Source organism: Excalfactoria chinensis, chromosome 9 (genome assembly GCF_039878825.1).
Source record: "Excalfactoria chinensis isolate bCotChi1 chromosome 9, bCotChi1.hap2, whole genome shotgun sequence".
Lineage (NCBI taxonomy): Eukaryota > Metazoa > Chordata > Aves > Galliformes > Phasianidae > Excalfactoria > Excalfactoria chinensis.
In genome coordinates this window covers 10,052,025-10,077,371 of record NC_092833.1, presented here as the reverse complement: position 1 = coordinate 10,077,371, position 25,347 = coordinate 10,052,025, and the positions used below count along the sequence as shown (strand labels likewise).

At 40.9% G+C, this 25,347-nt stretch overlaps 1 protein-coding gene across 3 annotated transcripts in view; it reads left to right on the top strand.

The window, feature by feature from the left end:
- OSTN (osteocrin) overlaps positions 1-23,403 on the top strand; it is a 48,673-nt gene extending 25,270 nt beyond the window's left edge. Inside the window, exons 1-5 of one of the 3 annotated variants that reach the window (XM_072344601.1) lie at positions 12,663-12,784; positions 19,042-19,140; positions 19,807-20,024; positions 22,138-22,217; positions 22,519-23,403. In XM_072344601.1, coding sequence (XP_072200702.1) covers positions 19,042-19,140; positions 19,807-20,024; positions 22,138-22,217; positions 22,519-22,541 — 420 coding nt within the window. In that variant the 5' untranslated portion in view covers positions 12,663-12,784 and the 3' untranslated portion in view covers positions 22,542-23,403. Of the gene's footprint in view, positions 1-12,662; positions 12,785-19,041; positions 19,141-19,806; positions 20,025-22,137; positions 22,235-22,518 lie in introns of those variants that run through there. The other 2 variants (XM_072344602.1, XM_072344600.1) reach the window with 2 other exon arrangements.
- Positions 23,404-25,347: the final 1,944 nt, after the last annotated feature.

The window sequence follows — 25,347 nt, the reverse complement described above, 5'->3', positions numbered from 1 at the left end:
ATACAAAGTTGAGGACCACATCCTCCATTGGTAATTCTGGGGACAGATTTTGAAGTCCTAATTATTATCTGTGCAAATCAGTCCTAATCAGGATGTAAGCCACTCAGGAAATGTGTCATAAAATGGGTGTGCAAAATGAATACGAATTCCATTTTGCTGGGGCTAAGGGGAAGTATACCATGGCAAGAAGAAAGAAGGATAATACAGAGTATGAGTATAAGGGTATGGCTGTGTGGAAAAAAAGGGGAAAAGAACACAACCTTACAGAGATCTGTGTTATCTGTGGATCTTGCTGGCAGTGTTTTGGTGAATTAGTTGTTGCTACTACAGGCATCTGTAGAATGCAAAAGGGATGAATCACAGCTCGTGGTTTCCAGAAAAGCAGTTAGGACCATTCCCTTCATTCCCAGCTCTTTGGAGGTGAATACCTAAAGCAGTTCTTGCCATCTGCTGTGGGAAGGGAAGGAGCAAGTGGCCTGCATCTTGTCCCCTGGGGACTCCCATTGGCAGAATGCTTTTTGTGTGCTCCAGAAAGCTGCTGCAACCATGTGGGTGCCAGTACTCAGTATGTTATGGTGGCTTTTTCCTGGAACATGCCTCTATCCTGCCAGTGCTGTGACCCATGTCAGCCACTCAGAGAGTTAATGTCCATCCTTCTGTGGCTGTACATTGCTGAGCAAGAAGTGTTCCCTCTGCCCTTCCCCTTGGAGGTGTGTGCTTTTCTACCGGAGGGGAAGGGAATGTGTTAATGGTCTGAATGTAGAGGGGTGATTTTTCCTGGCAGCACTTTTAGCTTTGCTTCCAGAATGTGTACAGTTATCATTTATGCTCCTTTAAATTCTTTCCTTTTCTCAGAAGAGGTCGGTGCACAGAAAGAGAATTTGGATTATCAGGCTGCTGGCACCAGCCTGCATTTTCCATTGTATGTGCTTAGAATACAGTTTGGTATTGTGCCTCTCTTAATTTGTTTACCTTTTCCCCTCCCCTCTTCCTGCTGCCCACAGTAAGTTGTTGGATTCCTCTTCTTATGACAAGTATTTTAAAATGAAGGAAGGCATTGAGTCATTTTTGCAATTTCTTTGTAAACGTTAGAATTGTACATTTGATCTCCTGACATATGAAGAGCCCAGGGAAATGACCAAGAACGAGATACATCTCAGATCCCCAGAGATTCACCACATTTGGGTCCTTACTACTGGAAGAAAAAGATTTGAAAATGTCACATCTGATCCTTCTTCACCCAGAGGCAAAGGGACCATATGATACTGATGGAGAGGACAGGCTTTGCTGTTCAGGTTTTGTGTTCTCTTCTAAATAGGATAGAGCTCAAACAGAAGAGGACAGGAGATCTCTGGATTAACCTGGATTATAGAGCTTTACACAGGGATGCTCTTCAACCTCTCTGAGTTTAAACATCTGTGGTTTTGAACATCAAGTGCTCCTGGCTTACGTTTGTGAGTCAAGTATATTAATTTGAAGTTCTGCAGTGTGGATTCAAATCTAGCCCCAGACTACAGAGGACAGCAGTTATCACTGGTTTATACCCTACTGATGGGTTCCTGGGAAATGAGAAATCCTCACCTTATCTTGTTATGAACAATTGTTAATGTAGTGAAAAAGACCACATTGGTTTCTGGGAGATTGGCCTGGTGAGTTCTGTCCGTGCAAGGCTGTCTGACATAAAGTGTAATGTATTGCAGCTGGCAGATGTTAGCAGAGTGGAGAAAAAGGGTTGTTCCCTGAACACTTAGACTGAGCCCAGGGCTTGAGACTGGGTAAGCAGAGGATAGACTTTTCCATGCTATGACCACGTATGCCTGTGATAGGATGATATATAGTTGTGGTTCCTAGGAACCAGTCCTGTTTCAGAGCAAGCCTTGGAGATAATACTGATGTTTGGTTCTAGAAGAGGTATTGATGTAAAAGAGAGTAATTTAGAAGTGACTGTCTTTCCCCAGCTAGTTGTTGTGGTAGTTGTAGTGAAAACCCCATAGCAGAGCTAGTCCCTGAGCCAAAGTTATATACAAAGCACTTTTAATTTGTGGAAACCAGTTTGCACATATTTGGATTATTTGGGTATAAGAAAAGTCACTTTACAAATCATTGTCTGCTCTAGGAAAGTGAATTGTCATAGAATCAGAATATAAAAGCACTATATGTGTTTTTTTTCCAGTGTATCGAGTCATGTGACAAATTAGAGGGATACCAAATAACATAATTTCAACACAGTCCAACAGTTCGTGCTCTACTTGCATGGTGATTATGCTCTCAGTTTACACAGATCTTTGCACTCCTGTGGTGCTTTAATAACATCACTTTAAAACCCTGACATTTTGGTAACATGAGGAGCGGTGAACACTCACCGCACCTCCAGTCATCAGTCACTGTCAGCTCCAGGCTGAGGTTTCTCTGCTTTCTAACTATGTATGCTGAGCCTGAACTCTGTTTCTGACTCTGAGGATTTAACAGAGCCCCCCCAAAACAACCCAAGAAGTATCTGGTTGGTCTGCGCAGCTACCTGAGGACCCAGAGCCTGTGCAAATTGCACACTGTTCATTAACCCTGGCTGTGCCCCAGAGTAATGCAGGTTACATTGCATTATTTGTACAGCAGTAGAACAAGGGACCTGCTGGAGATGGAGGAGAGGGGGGGAAAAAAACAACTGAATAAGAAGACAGCCACTGATTTGCAGAACTTACAGCATGAGGTAGAAAAAGGGATGAAGGAAGGACAGGGATGAGATGCTTCACTTGGTGGTTTTGTGTGATAAGTGCCTCAGGAGGGTCTGTTTTTTCACACTGTTCACTCAAAAAAGCCAGGTTTGATTTTGGTCATACTTGTGTGAACAGATAGCTCCACTGACTGCAGCACAATGTCAGCACTCTGTTATCAGGGCTTTTGACTCCAGAGCGGTTACTCTGCTGATATCCTAACTGCATAGAGACTAGTCCTGTCTATGGGATGGAAGACAGGGACTGGCTGGCAGCTGACTGTATTTTCCACTTATTGACTCTCTGCTTGATTTGCTGACAACCAAATTTATCTCTGAATGAAGTGGTCGCTCCCTGCTCCTGACAGCATTTTGGAGGAGCGGGGCTTACATCAGTAGCATCACTATGCATTCAGCAATGTCTATGTGCAAGCAGTGCTATGCAGCTCAGCAGCTAGGCATCCCCATGGAGCCATGGCATCCCACCACCCAGGGCATGGGTTTTTCCCTGTTGGATGAGTATAGCTGAGAGTGTGCAGTCGGTTCCTTTTCAGTAACAACCTTAGCAGCCCACCTGTTCTTTGTGTTTAGAATTCTCTTTGTGTTATTTACAGTATGCAAGGCCCCGAAAAGCTCACAATACCGTTTTTTTTTCCCCAGTGACAACTGGGCGGCAAGGCTGTGCCAGAGGCAGTACAGATGCTTCAGGCCCATGAAAGATCTGCTTGTGACTCAGAGTTCGAATTACTTTGACACTGATGCATGTGATTCGATGCAGTCAGTAGAATCTAGTCACTGGAGTTGCGTGTTTGGTGGCAGTGTGCTTGATTTGGGACTGCAAGATAGGGCTCAGAGTGCTTAGTCAGTATTATCTGCTCTGTTTTATTCCTCTGGTTGGTTGGTTTTAAATATATTTTGGATGCCTAATAATTCCAATAAGAGATTTCTAAAAGAACGCTAGGAAAGCCATCCACAGTATTTAAATCAGCATGTTAATGTGACTGAGCTCATGTGGCTAAGAGGTTGCAAATCACTTTCAGATGCTGTCAGCGGCTTTTTCAGCGCTTGTCTATGTCCTCCCGTGACCATTGCTTGGAGAGCCATATACATGCTCAAAGGATTTGCTTTGAGCGGAGGGCTCAAATATCAAAGTGGAAAAAAAAGCATTCAAACCTAAAAGCTGACCATAAAGCCCAGCACATCATTTTCAGAAGCAGAACATTATTGTTACTCTGCTGACAAACTTCTTTTGAGGGCAGCAGCACGGTCCAGCACCATTTGAGATTCATCTTGAAGCCGCACGTAACCAAAATAAATATATGGTTGCATAAGAAACTATGTTATGTTCTTGCTCCTGGGTTCCAAGTCTAATTGTAAAGTAAGCACAGCTTCAGTGTGCTTGCACTTAGAGAGCTACAGGGCCAATCCCCTCCCATGTGCAAGCCAGTTCATTCACACCTGGGATGGAGTGAATGACCAAGTGGCGCGAAGGTGGTTTTGTCCCTTCTGCTAAGGATTACATGTGAGAGGTGGAGGGTCTCTGTGGGATGGACATGAGGAGGACAGGTAGAGAGAGGCACTGAGCTCAGTGCTCCAGGGAAATGCTGCTTTTCAAAGAGAGTACTGTGTGGTTTTGGGGCATAGAACAGCTTGGTGTGAGTAACCGAAGCACTTAAGATTACACTGCTCGTGAGAATCAGTAATGATTTATATAGTTCCGTTAGTATGCCAGCAGCAATACCTGTAGTAATAGTGGCTTAATGCTGTGCAGGATACAAGCCTGCTTCTGGCTGTGTGTGCCTAGGGGAAGAATTATTTTGAGAGTCTGTGACAAACCTGTGCTTTTAGAGCTAGGCTTTGAAATTTGTCAGGGGATAATTGTACTTCTTTGCCTCTGAAGGTGTAGTGAAAATATATGAATCGCTGTTTATTTCCAAAGCACTTGGACACCAGAACTTTACATGGGAGAGAAAACCCCACAAAGGGATTTAGTTTGCTTCAGAGCTGAGATACTCATGAAAATTCTCATGGAAGACAAATGTAGGCCTGCAGAGGGGGAAGGATCTGACTGTGTGGCTGACACGGTGCAGGGAAGGATGGAGAAGCACACAGCAAGAATAAGCAGACAGTTTTAGGACCCTGAGTTTTCTGAAGTTGGCAGTCCCTCTGCTTGAATCAGGCACAAATTGTTCAGTTCCACGCAGAAGGGACTGGATAATGTTTGCTGTCCTGTACTCTGTACGAGAATAAAATAAGTTCTTCTTCTTGGCTAGGCTACAGTATAGCAGCAGCAGAGGGAAAAAGGGTGATAAGATCCAAGGGCATTTTCTTTGTCATTCTGTTTTGAAGAGGTCTTTACAGTCCCTGGCTATAGGATACTATACACTGCTCAGTATTCTATCTCAATCTGTAGACATTAAGTGTACCCAGCAGAATAATGTGTGTGCATGTGTAAGCTCCTAAAGAAAGGACATAATAGTAAAGAAAACAAAGAATGTGTCATGGTTTTGCAATTTTGTAATTTTGCTATCAGTATTCCACATCATAACATCATGTTAAGCATACATGACAGAATGCAAAGCACTTAGGCAGCAGGACAGTGATTGTTATAAAGTCCCTCGTAGGAATGAATGATGTCAAGATGAAAGGCCACATGTTTACAGAGGATAAGATAGTTACCTACAAAGAACAAATAAAAGTGGTAGCTGCTTCAGACAGTAACAGTTCAGGGGGGAAAAAAAAGACCAAGTGTCATCAGTACTGCCTCACACCTGTGGACAGTAAGTTTCAGCTTAATCTAAGGGCATCTAGTCAAGGCAGGAGTGAAGGTGAGAACTGTCCTGTGCACCAACGTGGTCTGAGAGCTGACCTTCTGGAAAACAGCTTGTAAAAAGGATCTGAGGGTTGTGGTGAATAATTTGACTGTGAGCCAGCAGTAGACTTGCAGCAAAGGAACCCAGAATGCTGGTGTATGCACAGGTCTAGAGTGGTGTGTTCCCCCATATGAGGGGGATATGAGCATACTGGAAGGACCACAGAGATAATTACAGGCTTGGACTATCTGGTAGATGAAGAGAGGGTAAGAGAGCCAAGACTGTATAGCAGGGCTGATCTGATCTATGCATATTAATTTGTTGGGGGAGTATAGAAGACAGTGTCAAACTCTTTTCAGTGTTACTCAGCAAACATACAAAAAACAACAGGTACAAACTGGATGAATATAGGGAAATCCACTTAATTTAAGTGGTTTCTTTTGTTGTTTTTCTTTTTTTACTGTGATGTTGTTTAAACAGTGAATCCTCTCCTGAATAAACTTAATAGAATAAACTCTCCTGAATGCCAGAGCAATGATTACAGTGAATTGGTTACTGTGTTCCTGGACATCTGCTCTTTTTTGGTTAAATGTTGCCAACAGAAATATATGTTCAGGTATGGGACTTCACGTGCGCAGATGGTCTGTGCATGTGTGGATACCTGGAGAATCCCTACATGGGGAGGCAAGCCAGAGCTTCCGGCCAGCCTGCCAGAAAAAAAAAGAATATATGTAAAAAATTGCTAAATTCCACCTAGACAGAATTTCCAGCTGGAAAAAATAAAGAGGATGTGTCTGGGAAAACCTGGACATGAGCTATTTGTGCCTCCAGGATCTTGTGCTATGTTTCTGCACAGAGCAGTTTCTCCTTGAATAAAATATTCAGCTACTCAAACAGCATCTTAATACCCCCAGAAACAGTATATTCATCACTCGGTTGTGATAGTGGGTTACTTGTTACTTATTGCTCTTTGTGTTTTTCCCTTTCAAACTTTTTGGCAATTTCGGACAAGGGAGAGAAAGGAGAGTGCATAGTCGTGTTTATGTATAAAGACTTGCTGCTTGTGCAGTATCAGTTCAGTTGTGCCGCTGGTTTGGTTTATACAAGTTGCCTGAGAAAAATAAGCTATAATGAGAATCTGGTCTGGGATTTATTCTCACTGCTTTTTGTGACATCTGTGGCATGTAGCTGTCTATGTGTTTCACTGCCATGGCAAATACATTAACACGATATGCTACAAGTTGGGTGACCTCCCAGAAAAGAGAAGGCAGGAATAATAGAGAAGCTGATGATCAGCACTCAGTAATTTGTTCCTGTAATGGTACGTGGATCTACCCTAATCAGCAGGGATCTTCCCACCGTACAGAAGTGGTTGGTACATGGCTCACAGCAAACCCAGATAGCGGTGACCAGAACTGTAGCTACCTCTAGAGGGCGATGATTGACTGATTAATGTTTGTGCTGTAATTGAAAATGATTACAGGCAAATTACAGCTTCACCGCAGAAAGCTGCAGTAAGGTTAACAAAAAAAAAATGTCTCTGTCCAGTTGAAATGATAGAGGAAATGTGGCCAAGAAGTATAGCAGAGTTTGGCCAGAACATTAGGATGGATTTACAAACTGTTGCGAGATCTTTAATTATCAGTAATACCAGAAGCTTTCATTTCTACAACAGCATTTGCTCGTGAGGTTCCTTGCAGGAACCAAACCATAAGGATATTTAAACCAGAGTAAAACAGGGAAGGGAAATCAAATCAGTCCTCAATTGCTCTGAACTCCTAGGATCGTGTTAATAGCTTGCTCTGGTTGGCCTCCAGCACAGAATGGTCCCACTATTCAAGACATACTAGCAATGAGAGCACGGTACCTTTTTAACATCATTTGGCACTGCTTGCTTCTTGGGAGAAGCAGGTGCCCAGTCCCAGCTTTGGCATGGCTGCATCTTCTTCTACCTGCATGCCAGGTAAGAAGTGATTGTTTACGTTTCCTGCAGCATCCTGTTACAAGCAGTCCTCTTGTGGCCTTGCCCAGCTTCCAGACTGCTCGTTATGTTTGAAGAACATCACTCACCTTCTCCTTTACCCCTAAGACCATTTTGCTACTAGGCTACTTTGTCTAATTCTTCTGTATCCTTTTTCCTCTGTCTTATTTCTCAGCACTGGAAAGAAAATTGTTAACAGTTGTGTAAAAAAACAAAAAAAACAAAAAAAAAACAAAAGAAGCGTAAAGTCAGAACAGAATTTCAAGACAGGTGTATTTTTTCTTCTTGTGAGCATGTCTTTGAATTTAACCTGCTGCTGTGCATTGCCAGGTTTGTAATTAGCTCTGAGCTGAAGTGCGTGCTCTGGAGCCTGGATGCACTCTTTTAGTGCACCATGCCACAGGGGTTCATGGGTCAAAGGGTTTATTTCAGCGACAAGTGATGTCAGCATGCACATCATCAGAACCACTCCTTTTTCCTCTTCCTTAGTACAGAAAGATGGGCCGCTCTGTGTGTCATCTTTATATTTAGCATTGACTATGTGCAGCATGGTTACAGGGGTTGGAAACTCTACTGACTTTCATTTCTGTCTTGCCAGTTTGAGTTAGTGCCATGGCCAGTGATAGCTCAGAAAGTTTATCATTTGTGTAGTAGTTTGAGGCCTCTTTGCGTGGCTTTGTTGTCCTGTGGACCACTTTGCCCATAGCACAAAAGGTCCCATCACTCTTTCTAACCGTCTTGGGCCAAGAGCCAGTGGCATGTGCATGAAAGATAAAATGTATTTTTCATTTCCAAATGCATCCTTCTGCATCGTAGCATGACTGTTACAAAAGAAGCATGCATTTCAATTAACTGTCCTTGTTTAGGATTTTTGCTTTATTTTGCCAGTACTTTTTATGGATCCTTAGTTGTCATGACCCAGAGCCTGTCACAAGAACTTAATTCTAGCACAAATGACATCTTAAAAGTATGTATAGGGACTGCTTGTAGGAAGTCTAGCATTCCTGAATATGTGACTGGCTTCATTTTTATATGCCACCTTCACTTTGTGGGTTTTATTTCTCAAAACCCATTAGCTGCAAGGATTCATCTGAAAAGGAAGTGACACAACAAAAGCTACTTGGGTAGCTAACAGATTTCAGAATAGCTGTTTTAAGATATGTTTTACTTTGGAAGGAAAAACTACCTTTAATTGGAAAGCATGCGTGTACATTGTTAATATAGAGTCTCTTTCCCATAGTTCTACTTTGCAATGAGTCATCTACTCTCAGGCTCTGTATATCGACATGAAAGTAAGTAGGAATCATCTTGCTTTTTGAAAATTCCTTTTACATATTAACTGTTGCTTTAAAATGTTTCTCCTTCTCTCGTCAAGCTACGAGCAACAAAAGTAATCTTGGATATTTTCCTCAAACTCGAAATGCTGGGTGTTTGGTTAATCCCATAGAATGTTATTCAACTCTAAGACTGGTCAGAATTTGGCTGATTGTTTCAACAAATAAAAATAGACTGAAGACATCAAAAATAGGAATATCTCAGTTGATTAAATGGAGACACGTGAATCAGTACTGGCTGAGCACCTAGCTTGTAAAGATCAGTTCTGAGGAAAAACACTTGTAGTTTTCATTTGAAAAGAAAAGGAATATTTAATTATTTCTTTGATTTTTGGAGGCAAACCTGACAAAACTGGATAAAAAAAAAATCCATTTTTTCTAATTTTAGTGTTGTCCTTATTTCCCAGACTAAAGCCACAACTACATTTCTAACACAAGACTGCGCTTCTAATAACAACTGCATCCTTCCCTGAAATAGTCTTGACAATCCACGTAGCGAGTCCCATGCTTTTGCTTCATGGAAATTCAGTACAAAGTTAGTGAGGACAAATCTGTTGCTTTGGCTATAGGACCTTCTAGATCCAGCACTGTTTGTGTTGATCTATAAATGACAGGTATGTGACCTTATGTGAGTAACCTGTGACCAATGAGAGGGTTACATGACTTGAAGAGGCTGGAGGGTAAGGTGCCTATGAGACACTAAGAGAACTTCTGCAGCTTAGAGCAGTGTGGTCTGACATTACTTGGCACATGCTCTAGTGGGAGAAGGTAAAATTTAAGGTGCAATACAGCAAAACCAGAACTTGTATGTCACCATATTTGCATCTCATCCCTAAAGCTTTAAAGACAAGGATTGACAAACCTAAATATAGTTTCCGTTGGCAAGGCTGATGAAAGTAAGGGCAAGACTGCATAACACTTATATAAGTGAACCCTTACTAATGCCATTTCCTGAGTTAAATAAGACCCTGTCTACTGAAGAAACAAGGAAAATTTTGAGCCTATTTAGTTGATTTGCCTTCCCTCCTCCAATTGATTTTTATTTTCTTCATAGAGAAAATCCCATTTCGTTTAATCACTTGAATTTAAGATCATAAAATTCCTACCAAACTCCTGGTTGCCGTAACTTAGCTAAGTGTGTTGGAAGTATAATTAAACCTCAGCAGAGTTGAGGACATCTGTTCCTTTGGGCGCTCTGCCCGCCAAGTAACCACCATACATATTTTTCATTATCTGGGAAGCTTCTTTATCAGCTTTCTCCAGAAGGTGTCAAAAAGATATCTGTGAGTTGTTGCTAAATCTAAGTCACTTGTGACTGGATAACTGTTAACGCTCTACACCTTTTTTTTCTTTTTCTATTTCCCCTGGGAAAAAAAAAAAACAAATGGTGTGTGCTGGTAACCTGTGTCCTATTCTGAGGCCATTGGCAACCCATGAAGATGGCTGATTACTCACGTCTGAGTCTCTTTCACCTCCTGGTCACAGCTGATGGTAGTTATGTGTATCAGCGTCCATTTCAGATATCTTTTAGACGTTGTTCTTTTGTAGGAAGAGAGGAGTGATCAATTCATGTTGAATTAGAGAAAGTGTGTATCACTTATCTAAAAGGAAAAGTCACCACCTCATGGTAGTTTTCAAGTGGTAAAAAAGTAAGTAGAGCTTTGTTACCAGATCATCGATCAGCAGAGAGCGTGAAAGGAAATCTTAATACCTGATCTTGGACATCCCCTTGGAGTCAAAGCAGCTGGCAGCATGGCTGCATTTCTCCTCCTGCTCTTTCCTGAGCCTGGCATCCTCCTGTCTTGTGAGGCACTGAGCCTCAGCCTTCCTCCAGGCTTCCCCTGGGCAATCTGGTCTAGAACCATATTTGGAGTTTGGTAGCTGTGCCTTTGGCAAGGGGATTGGAACTTGATGATCCTTGGGATCCCTTCCCACCCAAGCCATTCTGTGATTCGCTGTGTAATACTGAAATGCCAAAGTTGCAGGCATTCAGTTGTCTGTTCTCAGCTTATTCACATTGGCACAACCTGTATCTCTTATCAGCCCTACCTATATGAAACAGAATGGAGCCCTGCAGAGACCTAACATAAAGAGCCTGAGATGGAACCTCTAAAAAACTCCCCCAAAAGTAAATGCTAGCAAGTGGCACCTTTTGTCTGCCTGATATGAGAGCAAGAGGAAAGAAACTGAGAGGACAGGACTGCAGTTGCTGCTGGGCAAAACCTCACAGTCACATGTACAAAAATTACCCCATCAATCTAATAATAACTCATTATTACACCATGGTTATCTTTTTCCTGAGATCCTGCCTGTGTGTTTTATGCAGATCAATCAAGTACTGCCATGTTCTTAGGCTTCAACAAGCATCTCAATGGAGGTAGCTGTATAAAACTGAGACAGGTCCAGTTCTTTCCCACTGACAGCACTTTGGGCTGTTTCATCAGTTCAGTGTTTCGTTCTATGCTTCTGCTGCAGTTCTAATAACCACAGGGACCCATTTAGACTTCCGTGGTGGTTGTTATTGTTCTGTTATACCCCACAATGGAAAACAGTCCCAATATGTATGCTCCAGCATGGTGTGGATGCTCCTATGGCCACACATATTTTTTTGTAGCACTTGACTCACCCATACACAAAGATCTGCATGTTCAGAGAAACAATGTAAAAATAATTCCTTTGCAACTCTTTTCCTTCTAGGGTTGTAATTTCTATTGTCTTAGTGATATAAACTGGACTCTCTTTCTGTGCTTACCTTTTCCTTTCTTTTTTTTTTTTTTACCCCCACACCCCCAGTGCCTCAGTCAGAGTGTGGTGGAAACATTCTCTGCAGTGAACAATCCTGATTTGCCACTTTATGTCAGCTCTGCAAAATTCTGCTGCCATCTTTGTCTGGAAAAATGAGCTGTGTTAAATACATATTTATACATATATATATGATTAACCTATTATCTTTTCCTAATCACTCCAATCAAGACAGCTGATGAAATCAAAGGTGTAGCTCCCTGGCTGTTTTTTCTTTTTTCCATGTAATGCAAAGCAACATTTGAAATTTCCTGTTTCTCTGTTGTAGCAAGTGCTTTTGGAAAGGCAGAGTTAAATGAATTTAAAAGTACTGTGCCTACCTGTTGAGAGAATAAAGCCAGTATGAACAAACTGCTGAGGCATCTGCACAGGTTGGAATTGTAGTCCCCCAGATTAGTCCATAATATCTATGTACATTACTTAAGAAATGAGATAGGCTCATTCCTAGTGTACAGGCAAAGAAGAAAATAAAAGGTCCTCTGCTGCTGCCTGGGGAAGATACTTCCATAGATACTTCCACAACAGTGATTTCAGTAACTGCAATAAGGTGTCTGAAAGACTTAAGTTCTTATAAGTTGCATTGCAAAAGCACACTCCTTTTCTACTACTTATCTCGTTGGTCTGGTAAACACACTAATTAATTTCTTCCTGAAGTAGATACTCTCCCTATAAAGTTATTTTTGTTGTGCCCAGGGAACACAGTTAAAATATATATGTATTTAAAGTCATTAGGCTACTCTACTGCAGTTTGCAGAAAGGAGGGGTTAGAGGAATGGTGATGCTGCGGAAAATATTCCCACTTCCATGGCTGTCTCATTTTCTGAAAGAAGGAAAAAAAAAAACCCAACACACACAACAAAAGCCAAGACCTTTAATTATAACCTAATAATCTTCATCAGAGCAATAAACATAACAAATGTGAGGCAAGTATGTGTGTGAGAGTGCAAGACAGAGAAAGGTTTAGGGCAAGGATCAGTGGAAAATCTTTAGAAATGATGTAAGAGAAAGCAAAGGCAGGGATTGGAGTTTGTAGCCTACAGCAGAGACTATAAAAACTCTGAAAGAAAGCTGAACATTAGGAATAAGTTAGGGAGAAGAACATAGCAGGACCATTAAGGTTGGAATTGCTTGTATCCAATGCAAGGTAAGATGAGTGAGGACAGAGAGGGGTTTGGGATATTTTCTGTGTCTGTGTGCTCTTTTTACTTCTCTACTTTCTTCCTTTCTATGCTTTCTTCTTTTTATTTTTTCTCCTATTTTTTTTTCATGCTAACAGGCATGCACAAAGTACACACATGCCCATGTCAGATGGGAAAAGTACAGCTTCTTTTTCCAGTTTGAGATTGGGATGCCTATCACCTGGTATTTTTGGTACTGGAACTGAACTAATAATATCCTGTGGAAACTTATTTCTTTCAGTTAATCAGCCAATATTTAAACAAGATGTGTCAGTGAGTTTTACAACACTGACTAGTTGCTTTCATGCTTTCGCAGTGCTTCTGCAGCAATCTGCTGTCTGGTTTTATTGTTATGGATTTGCTTGTGTATGTTATTGTCAAATACATATTATTTCTTAAAATATACTGAAAAGCTATGACGGAATAATTCCTTTGCATTAGTGTATATCATACACAGTAGATAAGTTAGCAGTGTGTAGTATGTTGTAAAATACAATATATATGTAATTGATTTAGGGAAATATTTTTTCTTTAATTTATGAATCTGCCAAAAGGTTTTTGTTATGTCCCATATAAGATAAACAATCCAGATTCTGTCACATTTCTGCAGTAACAGAACAGTCCTGCGAAAACATTCCTACACTAACAGAGTAGTTATCATTATCCAGTGATCTGATTACTTCATCTTCGTACCGCTGTAACTGAAGTCAGACTCTGATTCAGTGATAGCCATTGTAATTTCTCCATTCTGGGTTCAAAACTATTTCACCACTTCTTTCTGCCTCCCAGACTGGAGTCATGCAAGTAAATACATGTGAATAATCTTTGGCTTAGATGTCCAGAGGCTACTGTGAAGTTCAGAGCCCACTTATTCTTGATGCTCAAGCACACGCTGCCTTTAGCTTTCCTAACTTGGCTTTTCAGTCTGGAATGACTGTCCTTGTGGGGAGTGCAGAGCTGAAAGCTGAGGAGCTGTAAGGACGTTCTGTGCCCCTGCCCATCGACTCACTTAGGAAGCCAGGGGCAGATTATAGAATAGATTCATGCTTACTATGCTTACCTGTCTCTGCTCACCTGTATCCAAACTGCAGCTCAGCCTACTTTTCTTGTAAATCACTTCAAGTATCCTGAGGAGCAGTAGGCAAACAAATAAAGCAACAGTGTAAGTGATGGGAAAGCTACAAAACAGGTATTCTTTAGTATTTATGAATACCTACCATGCTGCTTTTGGCACACTAGGGCTTGGTTTTCACTTTTTGAATGAATGACAGGAGTACCTCTCTGGGCTTTCTACAGTGCAAAGTTAAAAATTTGAACCATATGAGAGTTGTAAGAACTCTTTTGATGGACCCTGCCAAAACTGCAATTGATTGCAGCTTCCCTTTTCTTGTTGGTCAACCCAAAGAAACAGATTAATCTCTAATTTCCTTTTGCAATTGATCTTCATCAAGTAATTGACTTTTCTTCTTCTTACGTTAATACCCTTGATCAGAATGTTTAAAAGCTTTTATCCAGTAAATCAGTGTCACATTTTGATTCTCTTGTTAGCAAATTCTAATGCCATTCTTTTCTCTTAAGAGATTATCTCAAAGGCACATCTTGAAGGATATTTTTATTGGCCTTGAAATGACTATGTCTTTGTATTGGTAATAATATATTCTGACAATATACTCCTTATACCAGGTATAAAGAGCTTCCACTTATCATTCCAATTCATTGGAAAATACTTCTTCCGAATGTAGAACAACAACAATATATTTCTCAATTTTTATTGATATAGTGCTTAGTTTTATTTTCAATGCTGGTAATGGCACTCCAACAACAAAGTTTTTAATTCTCATGCAAAAGATGATGGAAGAAAACTAAATGTGAAGTTACTAGAAATACTGGGAAAAGTTGGTGTGCTCAGTCAGTAAATATATAAATGATTTAGGGCTGAGAATTTGTTGGCAATGAAGAATAGCCTAATAATGTTTTGTTTTCCATTGTGCATACCAAGAATACTCACTCAACCATCTCACTTAGGAAAGGTGGAAATAGACTCCTCATTAATGGATGCTTTCTTGTAATTCATGGTGTTCTTTTTATCTGATAGTCTTTGGGCTCCTATATGTGTTTGGTCACTCCTATTGTGCCTCCTGCTTCCTGGTCTCTTACTTTTATGGTCTTGAAGTGGGCTGGGAGTTTTTAATTGCTAAAATGTGCTGCTAGAAATTGAAATGTAGTCAGTTTTGCAAGATGTCCAACTTGTCTCCTTCTTCCCCTTTCCAAGGAAATTTGTCCCTGTTGTTCCATTGGGTTTCATTGTTTTCTTTGCAAACAAGGAGTTGGGGACCACGACTGACTTTTCCCACTATTGTTTTCCTACCTGTTCCCCATCTGCTTCTCCGAGGAGAACAACTGTCAGTAGATTCATTTTTGATAGAAACTACAGTAGAATGAAGGCTGGGGTAACTTGTGATGGTATGAAAACACTGGTAGTTTGGGCCAAACACTGTGAATGGTATCATTAAGATGTTAATAATTGTTAAAATGGAGGCTTTGAAAAATGATGACTGATCCCAAATGCCTTCTTGAGAAATCTTTATAGAAATTCATTTTCAGAAAGTGGAGCATTCTTGTCCCCCAGATGTTTCATTTGGGACACAGATATACCCAGACATGTTCTCAGAATGACTAGTCTTAAACCTCTTGCACAAGTACAGGAATTTTAAGTTATCTGTATTCTCATCATATGAAATCTGCCTGCAACTATTTATCTACATAGCTGGGAAACTGAGAATAGAGGGAGATTTACATTGTAGAAGTTGACAAGCGTCTGTGTTATATATCTAATAAATTGTATAGAATTGCTTAAAAACCTAAACCTACTCCAGGAAACACATTATTAATAACATAATGAGCCTGACACTGACTGTCTACATTTCATTTTGCCACATAGTCACATGTCCCATGCCTCAATGTCTTGCTTCAGTATCTTTTTAGGAAGTAGTAAGTAAGAAGTGCTCTCTGTGTCTCATCTGTGGGATGAGAACTAAAACGCCACTCTAACCTATCTTTGGACTCTGCTTTTTTTGTGTGAGGGTGGGATATGTTTTGATTTTTTTTTTTTTCCTCACTTTTCTTTGACATTTACATGACTAGAAAATTATGCTTGAGATAAACCCTGTCCCTTAGGAGTTTCTGGAAGTGCTAGGACTGCTGCTATGCACATATTTTTGGCTTTGTGGTAATGAAAATGCTCAGAAGATCCATCATACAGCTTTTAAAAGTAGGGAAAATTGGTTTCAGCAGAAGAAGGCTTATTCTCAGTGCTCCACAAAGGCTATTAATAAGTTGTTCTTAAGTATGATGGTGATTATTTTGACACATTTATAAGGTAGATTGCCATGAGGTGTCTGGTCTGAGTCTGATGAGGCCAGTGTTAAAACTTGATTCATTTTTTTTTATGCCATGCCATTGGAGCAGCAAAAAATACGTGAGTAACTGGCTTGCAGATGTAGCCATGATTTTCCCCCAACTGTTTGGAACCTGCATGGCATCAGAGACCGTCACAGCTATTGGTGATGAAGGTTTCCCAACACCATCCCAATGCTCATACAGCAGAAGGATTGCAGTCCTAATAGGATCTACTGCCAGGAGTTCTGTACCCAGGGGACAGCTGAGGTTTGGCTCTGTGGGTATAAACAGCACAAAGCCTCATATCTCCTGGGCTTAAGCCACATCATACTCCTTGCAAAAGCAAGGTCCTCATTTGCAGGTGAGTTTGGATGTGTCCCATGTTGGTGTTGTGACAGCAAGCAGAGCACAGTCATCAATATATGGTGGCAGCTGAAGTAAAAGATTACTGTGCAAGGCAATGATGTCTTGCCTTGGTTCTCTTGCTAACAAGCCAGCAAGAAAAATAAAGCTCTTGTGATTTATTCTTGCAGGGTAATCTCTGTAGTAATGTGAAATATGATAGTTCAAATGGGTAAGAGCAATGACAGCTGTTATTGTTTTTGACAGGCAATGGGTTTGGAGCTTGGTGACAAATTACACGCTGTCTGGGCTTTGTTCAATCCACTTATCTTCAGGATGTCATTTTGTTTTTGGGTTGTTTTGGTTCTTTTTTTTTTTTTTTTTGGAAGGGGGGAGGTATCTTTTTTTTTCTTAAAGGAAAACATCTTTAAAGTCCTTTGGTTTGAGGTTGGAGACATCAAGTTTCTGTTTGGTAAAGAATTTTACTTTCTGCTGATCTTTTCTTGGAAAAAGACTCTACACAGATTCCTTTAAAAAAAAAAAAAAGTTTTGAAGGTTTATCCTGCTTTGATAAGGTAGAATAATGTTCTCTCTTTTATCTTTAGTTGTATTTTAATTGGACCTGTAACAAAGATTCTTATTTGTATAAAGGATTTGAGTTTTGACACATTTCAAGCTAAAGCATCGTTATCACTAGAACACATAAATATGTCTGAATTTCAGACTTGCAATTACGTTTAGTGAAGGTTAAACCATATTTTATGTCAGATAACACCAGGCCAAACCCTGAAATACTAAAGACATAGAATAATACCCCAATCCCATGACCTATTTGTGCAAAACTGGTGGAAAAGTCATGGAAGAGAATGAAGCTGAATTGCTTCTTTTTCCTGCCATGGTCACACCGCTACAAGGCAATCCAGCACAACTGGACTTTGTTGGACTTAGTTTTGCTCCCTATTAAACCAGTGATACTGCTTCTCAGCTACTGATTTCCATGGGAGCTAAAGCCAACTTTCAAGTCCTTACAATTTCCTTTGCTTCTAATTTCACTGGCGTCAAGTTCTGACCAGTTAATCAAATGTCTTTTGTGTTGCAGGTGCCTTCATGTTTATTTTGATTAGTGTACTAGCTGCTATTTTTAGCTCTTTGGTCCTTGGGATGAATGAATACCAGCACAGACTTTAAACCATGATAAACATGTGTTTTTAACCTTGCCATTTATTTTTATGTCTCTGTATCCAAATAATCAGGATGTGGTTACCTGTGAAGGTAGTAGACTACTACTTAGAATTTCAGTGCACACCCACATACAAAAATATACATTGTAGAGGGCCAGAGCTTTAAAAACACCAGGCCAAACCCTTGTCTGGCTTTAATGGCTTGTCGTATCAAACTGAGGGATGCTGGTACCACCTGGTTTGCTGCTTTGGCTTTGTCCTTTGATTCCAGTGAGTTTTGTTGGCTCACTGGAAAGATTTGCTCCATACAGGTTAACCAGCTGCTTTCTGCCCCGCTACAACAATCCCTCATGAACAGTATAAAGAAGATATGTGTAATGGGGTAACCAGATAACAGAAGTGCACACAAAACTTACTAGAAGGAAAAAAACAAGCAAGAAACAGAACTTTGAGAAAAAGCATAAATGTTATATCTTGTTAAAACTGGACTCTTTTGTACTTTTGTACAGGCACTTTTGTAGTGTGGGGAAAAAGTAGGAAGCCAAACACTTCTTACTGTGTGTTCTCTGCCTGAGTTTATGAGATATTTGCTAAGCAAATGATAGAACAAATGCTGTATATCACAGAAATGCATTCATACATCCTTTCTGTTCTTGCTCTTGCCAAGAGAAGAGCCAGCAAAGAGCAGTAGAAGCAGGCTTGAACTCTTCTCTGGGGCTGAACCTGGTAACAGACTAATCAGCAAATTAGCAGGTGCCTTTGGCTCTGGAGGCCTTGCCTGGTCTTATTAACATCAGCTGAAAGATTCGCACCTGATCACGCTGGAGACATGTCAAGTTTTAAAAGCTATATCCAGTTAAGGACTGGAACGTTAGCATAAATCCACAGCTGAAGAAATCACAGAATCATCAAGGTTGGAAAAGACTTACAAGATCATCCAGTCCAACGATTCACCTATTACTAATAGTTCTCATTAAACCGAATGCCTGCATCTTCCTGATCCTGCTAAAACTAGAACCTCTCCACCTTACTTTGAGGCTCTGCAGGCGGATTTTGTACCCACAAATGAAGGACACTCAGTGCTATCTGGTTACTGACTTTTATGCAGTGGCCCTGTAAGGTGAAGTATATTGACAACTATGGGAACAGATTTTCCTTTCACTTCTTAAAGAACTTTTGAGCAAGGTGTTCTCTTCTTGCCTTTTCACCATCAATCTGTATAAATTTTAGTGGGTGTTTGCTACCTGCTTTCTCTCCACTGGGAACGTGGCTATGGAGCTGCTAACTGTTCTCCTTTGCAGATGCTGCAGTTCCAGCTTGTTGTGGTCCATCTGGCCCTTGTGATCACCCTGCTGCAGTGGCATTCTAGTTCAGTGCTCCTTGCAGAAGCAGCTCCAGAGGTAGGTCATTGTTTCTGTTCACCGTCGCATAACACTACTCTTCATAGGTTGCTACTGGCCACTGTGTATGCAAGACAATGTGATATGCAGACAGTACTGAATGGGGAATGGTGTGTATTGATTCTGTGAGGGGCAAAGCAGGAGCAGGACAGCTTCCTCAGTGATAAGAGTGATGTAAATTGCACGGCACTCAGAGGACAGACCAAATGAAGCCTCATGGCTCATGCAGACTCTCCTGAAGCATTATTGTAGATATTAATTCCCACTAATCATAAGGGTGAAGTTGTTTTTGTTGGTGGTGATTTTTTTTAAGGTACAGTTTTGTTTGCAGACCTTTATGAAAGTTTTATAACCCTGAAAAGGAACAGAAACTACCATTTAATAGCACTTGCAGCTGAAAGAAGGGAAAACCAGAGGGCAGTGTGAGAACCTTTGTGAAAGTATTGTTGCATTGACTACTGTAGTCACCTTGCTCCTCCTTATGCAAAGTTCAAATCCATCCCTGATTATACCACTCATCAGCAGTAGGAAGTGCCACTACCACAACTATGGTGTGGACCACTACTGCTGACCACAAGCATATTACATTGTATTACTCCTTTCATTAGAATGTGCCCGAAATCGTTTTTCTTCAGCAACAAATTAACATTGCTGGTTTTTCTGCAGCCTTTGGAGCCTTCTGCTGCTCTGGGCATGACAGTGCATCCTACTGCCAGCGAGGAGAAGTCAGCCTCCAGCCTGGCAGCCAAACTGCTCCTTCTTGACGAGCTGGTATCTCTGGAGAATGAGGTAACTGAGACAAAGAAGAAAAGAAGTTTTCCAGGATTTGGCTCCCCAATAGACAGAATTTCTGCGACGTCTGTGGATGCTAAAGGCAAACAGAGGTAAAGGATGGGCCCTACCAGGGGAGAAAGCTGCTGGTACATTGTCCTGGATACAAATGGTGTAGCTTTAGCTACTAACAATTTTGCTGCAGTTGTGAGGTGCATGTGATCAGGGTACCAGAAACTCTTCAGAGATCATTCTGGCTGCGTGATATATAGTTTTTCAGCTGTGATGAATAGTACATGCAGTAGTTCATTTATCCTTAAAGCATCATCTGGATAACAAAGAACATTCAAGGACGTGCATATTAGCTCACAACAACAGAAAGAAATGTACTAAAAAAATGCGATTTAAAACTAAATTTTGGTCCTGAAATTATTTAAATACCTGAAGTTCAAAAGCAAAGGAATAGGGGTGTTCCTGAGGCTGGGATGGAGAGAAGGTTTGGTGGGGCACATCTGGAATATTGAGATGAAGAACATATTGTAAAAATAGACAGTCAGGATGCAGAATGGGCTTCCAAGGAGTAAAGCTTCAACATCTTGGTCAACTTATGACAAGCCAGGCTTTAATCAATACAACAGTACACCTGTACCTCCACAGTACAAGTTAGGAGATGAGTATGTTTTTAACTGAGCACTGAGGAACAACTTGGTACAGGTGGTGAAAGTCAGCATGTCTGGAGGCAAAGCAGGCAGTGATGTTCACCATGCCTGAAAGAGCTGAATTGTCTTAATCCCTCCTTCTCCTAACTGACTTCGGCTGAATGGAATCCCCAGTGCTGTAACGTACTTAATAACATGCTTAAAGCTTAGTCTGGAAATGGAAGTACTCCCAAGGCCCACTCAACATTACAGATATTTTTTGTTGTGCTTTTTTCTTCCCTTCAAAAAGTGTTTCTTATCATTTTTTTCTACTTGTCCATCTAGTCTGCTAGTAGAATTTTTTGAATACCACTAAAAATGTTAAAATATAAAGTTTTGAAGTCCTTAAGTAGAACTATTTTTCTGGGTATCACTTTGAGAGAACAAAATCAGTTTTGTTTACTTTTTGGCACTTGGCTGGCATGTGAAAAGAGACTCTGGAATTCTTTATCTTTATATATATATATATATATATATATATATATATATATATATAATTCTTAAGAAAGGGCTCTTTAAATAGGAAACATCACTTTGCCCTTAGTGAGTGCTGAAATTGGTACAGTCTCATTTGGTAGGTGGAAAGGGAACAGCAGACAAGACTGTGGAAGTGGATTGTCCTGCTATGGCTGCAAATGGCCACCAGAGGGGAAGCGCAGCTGCAAAACCTCTCTCAAGACTGTTCAGCCTTTCCTGTTGATGTGCTCTTAGAATTTTACTGTTTAACTACAGACCATGGCAATACTGCAACCAATGCATATGCAGAACGCATCTCTTGTAAACCAATCTGTGTAGTTAAAGGGGGGTTATAAGAAAGAAGGGGACGGACTCTTTAGCAGGATCTGTTGTGACTGAGCAAGGGGAAATGGTTTCCTGCTAAGAGGGGAATTAAATTAAATTGAATGTAAGGAAAAAGGTTTTTTGTTTGTTTTATAGTAACGGTGGTGAGGCACTGGCACAGGCTGCCCAGATTGGTAGTGGATCCCTGGAGACACTCCAGGTCAGGCTGGATGGGGCTCTGAGCACCCAATGGAGAGCTGTGGGTGTCCCTGTCCAGTGCAGGGAGTTGGACCAGATGTCCTTTAAAAGTCTCCTCCAACTCAAATGGTTCTATGCCTCTTTTTATCAGTTCAGGCTCAGTATGACTTCAGCAGCCCAGGTCTCACTTGCATCAGCTTGTGCCTACACTGTGTTGGAAAGAGTACTGCCTGTGGGGTGATGAACTGTGCAAAAGTGTTTGAGACAAAGGTTTTTGAGGAAAGGGGTGTGCAAGATTAAGACAGGGGTAGTGCTTCAGTGCTGATCTGTAAAGCAGGTGCCACCCTTGTCCATTCATTTTTAAGAGAAGTTAAGCATTTTATTTTTAAGCTCTCACATCTTCAGCTGCTGCTGCGCAGCTGTTCTGTCTGAATGGTAAAATTGTGAGTGGGATGGATGGTGGAATCAAAGATGTAGTAATGCTTTTGGTTGTTCCTATGATGTCTTTCCATAATTCTTTCCCTCCTGCTTTCCCATTTTCCCCTTTCAGGAAAGTGGTTGAGCTGCCTAAGAGACGGTTTGGAGTTCCTCTTGACCGGATTGGAGTGAGTCGTCTTGGCAACACCAAGGGTTAGAAGTTCCTGCAAGTAAGCCAAAGTGTCCGGGTGTGGGCAGGTTGGAGAGCCCCTCCTGCTCTCAGTTATGTGGAAGTACTCAGGTCATGCCAGTAGGTTTGGATAGGGAGCCTTGGGGTAGGAAGGCTTCTTCTATAACATGGATTGTGACACAATTTAGTTTGAATCCTCTACATCAGTACTACTCCCTTTTAAGAAAGATTTATTAGCTTTTTCTTCTCCTGATGTTGTCTTTTGTCTAAGCCTTGCGGTTCTGATTTGAGAAGACGTAATGTTTATTGCTTTTCTGCCTATAGGTTCTTCTGTTCTGAATGATTGATGTCATACAGGAAACATCACAGGAATGTGGAAGATGCATCAGAGCACGTCTTGTTATTGACTAATGATTCAACACTCAAGGAATTGACCTCCTGCAAAATCTTCTTCACGTTGTGTTTTACAACATTGCATTTACAAATAGTAACTAATTTAGTTCATCGGGTCTGGATGCTCTCACAGCTGAGCACAGTGCCACTGATAGGAGGAGACAGAAAAAAAATGCATAGGTTAATAGCATGGCATTTATCTCTTAAACCTGCAGATTGTTCTCCAAGCAAGAACTGTTAGAATTTTTGGATTTAAAATAAAACTCTCAGAGAAGCCAACAGCAGTCCATGAAATGCAGGCAGTTTGCTTTGAACACACCTTTCAAGAGGGTGTTTTTTCTGTTAGATGAAGGGAGGATTTAACAGTTATGGGACAAATCCATATTTTATTTGAACTGCTATTTGGGAGAAGACATTTACTGATATCGTTAGGAGTTGATCTGAATAAGAAGTAAGAAAAAATAATCGTAGGATTTGCTCTGATGCTTTTAACAGTCTTCCTTGTATCTCTGCACCAAATTTAGAAATGTTTTCGTTGTACAGCATATCCTGACATGTGGCAAGACTGTCAGCTTCCTCCTGCAAGCTAACAAATGCATTTCGGTCCTCCCTATGCATAACATAGGATAGCGTCCAAATATGAAGTCATCTACTTCCTAGGCCATCTGCATTGTATGCCTTATTTTAGTCTCTTGATGTGTGCATGGGGCATAATCACATATGCAACTGCAAAAGTTCAAGCATTTCTTAGACTGTTATCATGTAAACGTGTGCCTGTTGTCTCTATTTCAATTCAGAGTAAAACAGGTTGTCTTGAATCTTGCTTCACTGCTTTTCACTTCTTTCCAGATTACGAAATACAGCTGAAAAGAGCTGTTGGCTGACATCTCAATGCTCAGATTCCCAACTGATCTCTTCTAAACCTCCTTGCTGTACTATGGTCAACATCAGCTAAATGCCTTGGATTGCTATTCCTGGGTATAAATAATCCTTAGAATTGCAAAAGATGATCCACAGAGAAAGGATTATTTAGGGCTGGGGAAGCAAAGTATATCTTGCCACATACTTTTACCCTGTGTTAGGCAGAGAGTTGCAGTAAGGCAGGAGAGAGAAATAAGTGTTAATTTCCTGATCTAATGTGAGTCACCTGTCTATCAGCTAACTAAGTGAGTCCTTGAGATTAAAGCTGTCTAAGGATTGGTACTCGGAGGCAATTGCCCTGGTTCAGGCTATAGTGGGCAATGAGGTTCACATTCAGAAAGGCAGGCAGAATCCCACTGTTCACTTTACCTTTAAGCTTGCAGATAAAGGATTTGGGACTGAGTGCTGATTTGAGACAGTGTTGTTTGTCTATGCTAGAAGCAAATCCACAAATGGACTCCAAGACAAGCTCAGCTCCTTATCCTCTGGTGTGTGTGTGCTGCAGCCACCTATCCTGAGCATGCCTTGTAGTTCAGTAAACAGTTATTTCACTGAGCGCACCCAGACAGCCTGCAGATAATCTGATTGCCAAGCAGACATATGTATGGTCTATGGGCAGATTATGGAAGCCATGTACTGCTGACCTCTCATATAGTTGTCTTTCAAAAGCAGCATGGACAGACATATTGCAGGGCATATTTTGGAAGGCTTGGATAAGAGGAATCCAGTGGTGACACAGCTGATCTGCAAAGATACTGCTGGATAATTAAAGTATTTCAGCAGTCAGTTGGTATTAGTGTGGGCTTCTAAATAAAGAGGGTTTTTTAAGCCTGTAGTTGGATGCAGAAATGCTTTCCATGTGAAGGAAAACATGAAAGCAAGTCAGGACAGAGGTCTCTGTGGTGGTTCTGCCTGAAACTGGAACCTGGAAGCTTCAGTCACTGCATGGATAACCTGAGAGAAAGCAATAGCCTTTCTGTTCATCTGCCCCTCCAAACACACTGCAGCCTCCTGTGGCTGTTTAACATCCATAAAGTGACAGGTGCTGTTTGAAGTATGGTGATGTCTGAAGGGTTGGGTGCTATCATTTGTTTTCAAATACAATGCTGGATAGATCGGCTTACTGTGTGTAGTGTGGGGATCAACAAGAGGATATACTGCATCCCTGTGTTGCCTGCTTGCAAATCTATTCAGGTGCCTGTGAGGATTTTCTGCTAACAATTCAATATGATCTACTGGAATGCCTGACGAAAATCCCTTTAATTATTGCCTGTGGATCATTAACTTCAGTAAGTCTGACTGCCCAAGCGTGGGTGAGGTGCAAGCAGCCATAGTGTGGAGGTGACACCTGAGGAAAAGTTCTGTTCTGCATTTAGGAGGAAAGACAGGAGCCCTTGATAACGGTGAGTCTAGTGAAGACATCACTATGTACTCTCTGAACTTGCAAGCAAATTGCTTTCAGCACTGATGTTCATCACTCCAGCAGAAGAAGCCAACATATCAGCATGTGAGGAACATTAGAGTAGTCTGGGTACCGTGAGCACAGAATGCTTAAAGGAAAGACAGACATACCCTTCTCTTAGCAATAGGCCATGCTTTTTCCTGCATTAGTTGCTGTTGTGAGGGTATGTGAAGGTGTGTTTCCACTTAGCTTTTTCAGATTCACAAATGCAACAGGGGGAATTTCTTCTGAATCACTGCTAAGGAAATAGCAAAGAGGAAACGCTAACAGCAAGTTTTGCTTTGCAGGTGATTAGACTTCACCTATGTAATTGAGCTTTATTTTTTTCCATTCTTTTTTTTTTTTTTTTTCCTTTTTTTCCCCATATATGCCAGCTT